A 6079-nucleotide genomic window follows, 5' to 3' on the forward strand; every position below is an offset into this window, starting at 1 on the left:
CCCGGAGCCTCAAACAGCCAAGGAATTGCGGACATTCTTGGGAATGGCAGGTTGGTGCCGCTTATGGATATACAACTATGGTGTAATAGTTAAACCTCTATATGAACTGCTAAAGAAAACCCGACTTAAAATAGAATGGACGGCAGAGGCTCGAGCCGCCTTCAAGAAACTTAAAAAGGAACTGATGAAGGCTCCGGCCCTCGGCTTACCAGATGTCTCTAAACCCTTTTTATTATTCTCACATGAAAGACAGGGGATGGCACTTGGAGTATTAGCCCAAGAACTTGGCCCTTACAAGCGGGCAGTGGCGTACTTCTCCAAGCAGCTGGACGAGGTAAGCAAAGGATGGCCAGGATGCCTACGTGCAGTGGCGGCGGTTGTAATAAACATTCAAGAAGCACGCAAATTCACATTAGGGCAGAAGATAACGGTGATGGTTTCCCATACTGTCTCAGCTGTGTTAGAACAAAAAGGGAACCATTGGCTCTCCCCACAGAGATTTCTGAAATACCAAGCCATCATAGTCGAACAAGATGATATAGAAATAATTGTTACTAACATTATAAATCCAGCTTCTTTTCTCAGCGGTGCCCAAAGAGAACCACTGTCCCACGACTGCATAGAGACCATCGAAGCCACCTATTCGAGCCGTCCAGATCTCCAGGACACCCCTCTAGAAGACGCTGAAGACTCCTGGTACACAGATGGAAGCAGCTTCGTGAAACTGGGACAGCGGAGAGCGGGATATGCGATAACCACTACTCAAAAGGTAATCGAAGCCAACCCTCTTCCTGCAGGAACCTCGGCCCAGAAAGCAGAAATAGTGGCCCTTATAAGGGCACTAGAACTTGCAAAAGAAAAGAAGATAAATATTTGGACTGATTCAAAATATGCTTTCGGGGTGGTGCATGCGCATGGAGCAATTTGGAAAGAACGAGGACTGTTAAACACCCAGAAGAAACAGATCAAACATGCAGAAGAAATATTGAAATTATTAGAAGTAATTCAACTACCGGAAAAAGTAGCTATAATGCATTGCCGAGGACACCAAAAAGGTAACTCTGACCAAGAAATAGGAAATCGATTGGCTGATAGTGAGGCCAAGCGAGTGGCAGAGGAAGTAAAGGTATGTGCTTTGATACCAGACAGTAAACCAATTGATTTAGAACAGTCACCTAAATACTCAAAAGAAGACTTGAAATTGGCTAATGATCTAGGAGGTGAGCCCGGAACAAAGGGCTGGATACAGTTGAAAGAAGGTCACATATTAGTTCCTTCTAATATTTTGTGGCCCCTAATACAAGCAGAACATACAAAAACCCACTGGGGAGCAGATGCATTATACAAAGAAGTGACCAAAAGAATAGTAGGGCGAAATTTGTATACCACAGTAAAACAGGTAACGCAGCAATGTGAAATATGTCAACGAAATAATCCAGACACAACTAGCAAAATAAAATTGGGGATGATAGGTAAAGGAAACTGCCCTGGGCAACAATGGCAAATTGATTTTTCTGAGCTCCCCAGAAAAGGGGGGTATAGATATCTTTTAGTCCTGACAGACACTTTCACAGGATGGCCAGAAGCATATCCCTGCAGGACTAACAAAGCGCGAGAAGTGACTAAAGCGCTACTGAATGAAATAATTCCTCGTTTCGGAGTTCCATCGACAATATCCTCCGATCGAGGACCACATTTTAATGCTAAAATTGTTCAACAAGTGGGAAAAGCATTAGGAATAGACTGGCAGTTACATACCCCGTACAGACCTCAAGCAAGTGGCCAAGTTGAAAAGATGAATCATATGCTCAAACAACAGATAGCAAAGATTAGTCAGGAGGCAAATTTAACTTGGCCCCAAGCTTTACCATTGGCATTATTGAGAATAAGAGTTAAACCTCGGACAAAGGAAAATTTAAGCCCTTTTGAGATATTATATGGGCGACCCTATCAACTTCAATTTAAGGGTGAAGAATTGGCACAAATTGGGGAAGGATATTTACTGGAATACATGAAAGCATTGCAGAAACAATTATCAGAGATACATAAAAATGTTTTGGGTACTAGAGTAAGGGGATTAGATCACCCCCTCCATGCCTTTGAACCTGGTAATTATGTATATGTTAAGAATTTTTCAGGACAACCCTTGGAGGAAAAGTGGAAAGGTCCATATCAAGTGCTGCTGACAACATTCACTGCGGTGAAGATTAAAGAACACCCAGCTTGGATTCACTACTCGAAAATAAAGAAGGCCCCTACGAAACCATGGACTGCTACTCCCGTAGGACCTACCAGATTGCGATTTTCCAGATTATCTTGACCTATGGGGGAGCCTGGGCACGGTGGGATTTGAATCTTCATCTTTCGCTGACGGAAGGTATATCTCGAACTCTGAATAGAACTAATTGTTGGATATGTACACATATGCCTGAATACAGTGGAAAACAGATCTTGTTAATAGGCATCCCCATACCTGGTAATAATCCGTGGACGAGATATTGGGAGAATACCACCTGGGTAAATTATACATATAGAGCTCAGCCATTAAAAATTCATAACCCTCCAATTAAAAAATCTTACTATAAATGTGTGCAGAGGTGTAACCCACCTAAAGGATTAGATAAAGTTGGGAGTTGTAATAACGTCCAATATGTAGGAAATCAAACGGGTTGTAATAAAATAAAATATATCGGGTCCCCCACCTCTATTAATAGTACCCTCTGGCCAGTTCCAGAAGGAAAAGGATGGTATTGGCTGTGCAATGATACTGCATGGAAAGTGTTACCTGAAAATTGGGTGGGAACATGCACCCTGGGAGCCGTAGTCCCAAACATAACTATACATAATCATTTATCCGAAGGTTGGCTTCAAACACATATTCGAAGAATTAGACGGGAAGTAGAAAATCCCCTAATAAAAAGGCAGAATGCATTTCATTCCTTTGCTAGATGGTTTCTCCCTTGGCTAGGGGTAAGTGAATTAGAAAAAGCTATAATAAATATTTCAGCAGTAGTAGAAGACATTGAAAATAAAACAATAGATGCAATTCAAGCACAGCAGATTGAGATAAATAGCCTTGCACAAGTAGTGCAGCAAAATAGAATGGCTTTAGATTTATTATTGGCTTCACGAGGGGGGGTTTGTACCATTATAAATACAAGTTGCTGTGTATATGTAGATCAGAATAATCGAATTGCTACAGATTTAAGTGAAATCTGGAAACAGACTAAGATACTCCATGAGGTAACCAAGGATGACACCTCGTGGGGATTTGAAGAATTGTGGAAAGTCCTAACATCCTGGTTACCTAATTTGAATTGGTTAAAACAACTTTTTATTTCCGTAATACTTGTAATATTGTTAATTATCATAGTCTGGATTTTAATTAAGTGTGTCTTACTTTGTAACAAAGAAGCAACTAATGTTGAAAGATATAGATATGGAGGCGTAATATGATTGCAAAAGAATTTGCAATGGTTATAGAAAAGGGGGGACTTGATACAGGGACCTGACCTGTTCAGAACTACTTAAGGGTTAAATGACTAGAAAAGAATTAAGTGAAGAAAACGTTATGTGCTATGTATATGCACCAGTATCCTGTTATTCTAGACATTAGCAAACAGATGTAGAAACTTTGTCCTTGGCTATGTATTTTACTCTGATAAGCTTCCTTTACTCTGATAAGCTTCCTGATGATATGTAAAGAATGCATACTCAGCAGATGGACTGTGGTCAGTTGAATAGGCCATATATCATGAAAGGAGGAAAAGATGGGGCCCAGAGCACAGAAAAACTACCACGCATGCTCGAAATAAAAGTTCAACTAGCGGACAGAGTGATGAAGACTATGGACGACCACCAGAAGACCCCTGACGACCACCGAAGACCACCCAAAAATGCAACTACGCTTGCGCATCCTTATCTCGGAATAATCATGAATATGTAAATAATTTTCAGGACTTGTAATGAATATGCATGTTTTAGTAAGATAAATCACAGCTTTCTTAGCTGCACGGTGCACATGTTAGGAGGAGAGATCCCCCATGTGCCCAGCGCTGCAATAAAGTATATCTGCTGCCCGGATTGCTTCCGTCTTTGATTCACCCTACAAACTGACTTCAGGAACCTGGACCGGTGAATTTTCTTTCCCAGGGAAAAGGGACAAAGGATGTGCCCAGGGGCTCCAGGGTTTGGACCTGACTGTAAAAAATCCTTATATCGAAGATTGGACCCCAGACCAAAATTGTCCCCATCTCAAACTTGTGCTGCCCTGATAGACCCAAGGGAGCCCTACAAACTGACATCAGGAACCTGGACCTGTGAGTTTTCTTTCCCAGGGAAAAGGGACAAAGGACAAAGGATGTGCCCAGGGGCCCCTGGGCTGAGACCTGACTGCAAAAATTCCTTATATCGAAGGATGGACCCCAAACCAAAGTTGTCCCCACCTCAAACTTGTGCTGCCCTGATAGACCCAAGGGAGCCCTACAAACTGACATCAGGAACCTGGACCTGCGAGTTTTCTTTCCCAGGGAAAAGGGACAAAGCATGTGCCCAGGGGCCCCTGGCCAGGGACCTCACTGCAAAAAATTCTTATATCAAAGGATGGACCCCAGACCAAAGGTGTCCCCACCTCAAACTTGTGCTGCCCTGATAGACCCAAGGGAGCCCTACAAACTGACATCAGGAACCTGGACCTGTGAGTTTTCTTTCCCAGGGAAAAGGGACAAAGGATGTGCCCAGGGGCCCCTGGCCCTGGGCTGGGCCCTGACTGCATACAATCCTTATATCGCAGGATGGACCCCAGACCAAAGTTCTCCCCACCTCAAAATTGTGCTGCCCTGATAGACCCAAGGGAGCCCTACAAACTGACATCAGGAACCTGGTCCTTTGGGTTTTCTTTCCCAGGGAAAATGGCCAAAGGATGTGCCCAGGGGGCCCTGGGCTGGGCCCTGACTGCAAAAAATCCTTATATCGAAGGATGGACCCCAGACCAAAGTTGTCCCCACCTCAAACTTGTGCTGCCCTGATAGACCCAAGGGAGCCCTACAAACTGATATCAGGAACCTGGTCCTGTGAGTTTTCTTTCCAAGGGAAAAGGGACAAAGCATGTGCCCAGGGGCCCCTGGCCCAGGACCTGACTGCAAATAATCCTTATATCGAAGGATTGATCGTAGACCAAAGTTGTCCCCACCTCAAACTTGTGCTGCCCTGATAGACCCAAGGGAGCCCTACAAACTGACATCAGGAACCTGGACCTGTGAGTTTTCTTTCCCAGGGAAAAGGGACAAAGCATGTGCCCAGGGGCCCCTGGCATTGGCCCAGGCCATGACTGCAAAAAATCCTTATATCATACGATGGATCACAGACCAAAGTTGCCCCACCTCAAACTTGTGCTGCCCTGATAGACCCAAGGGACCCCTACAAACTGACTTCAGGAACCTGGGCTTCTGAATTTGCTTTCACCATTTAGATATCCCTCATTCTTTCCCAGGGCCCTGCAATTCCCCTGGTTTGTCAGGTCCCATGTTTCCTTTTTCCTTCTCAATGTCAAAATGGCACAGGATTTGTCTCATCTTGCATCTCCCACCCCCAAGTACTCAGGGATTTTTTTTCATGCTGAATACGTGTTGCAATCTGAGAGTACAAATCTTGGGGCTTGTTTTTTTCTGTGCTGGATTTGTCCTCGAGAAATCTGCAACCGTATAACCCTAACCACAACCACTTTGCTTTGCTCAGAAATCACAACCTTCAGAACAGCATCATGGCACCTCACCCACTGGCACCTTCCCAAAGCATTCCACTAATACTCCACATTTTCAGTGGGCATCCTGTCTCACCCTCATCCTGACCCTAAAAATGTACCAAGTAATTCTAAAATAGCCATTAGGAATGTATAACAATTCTCTAAAAGTCACCAGAGACTGCCTTCAAAAAGCCCCTAAATATTCCTAATAGCCCTGCAAAAAAAAAAAAAAACCACTCAAGGAAGCCTGCTCAGCCTCCAAGCCCCTTCCTCTTGCTCTCTAGCCCACAGATGTCATCCCTACCTTTTTGCAGCGGGTCCTGTTGTCCTCTGAGG

The 6079-nt window shown here is 44.0% G+C and overlaps 1 protein-coding gene across 1 annotated transcript; it reads left to right on the top strand.

Annotated features, from left to right (window-relative positions):
• Positions 1-2132: 2132 nt before the first annotated feature.
• Positions 2133-3599, top strand: LOC146767241 (syncytin-1-like). The gene has a single exon (XM_085579755.1). The coding sequence runs from the start codon at positions 2266-2268 to the stop codon at positions 3454-3456; it is 1191 nt and encodes a 396-aa protein (XP_085435881.1). The 5' UTR covers positions 2133-2265; the 3' UTR covers positions 3457-3599.
• Positions 3600-6079: the final 2480 nt, after the last annotated feature.

Source organism: Lonchura striata, chromosome 5, assembly GCF_050655825.1.
Source record: "Lonchura striata isolate lonStrDom1 chromosome 5, ASM5065582v1, whole genome shotgun sequence".
NCBI lineage: Eukaryota > Metazoa > Chordata > Aves > Passeriformes > Estrildidae > Lonchura > Lonchura striata.

Excerpts from the sequence above, each read along its gene's own strand:
- LOC146767241 (XM_085579755.1), top strand. The coding sequence starts at position 2,266 with ATGGACTGCTACTCCCGTAGGACCTACCAGATTGCGATTTTCCAGATT.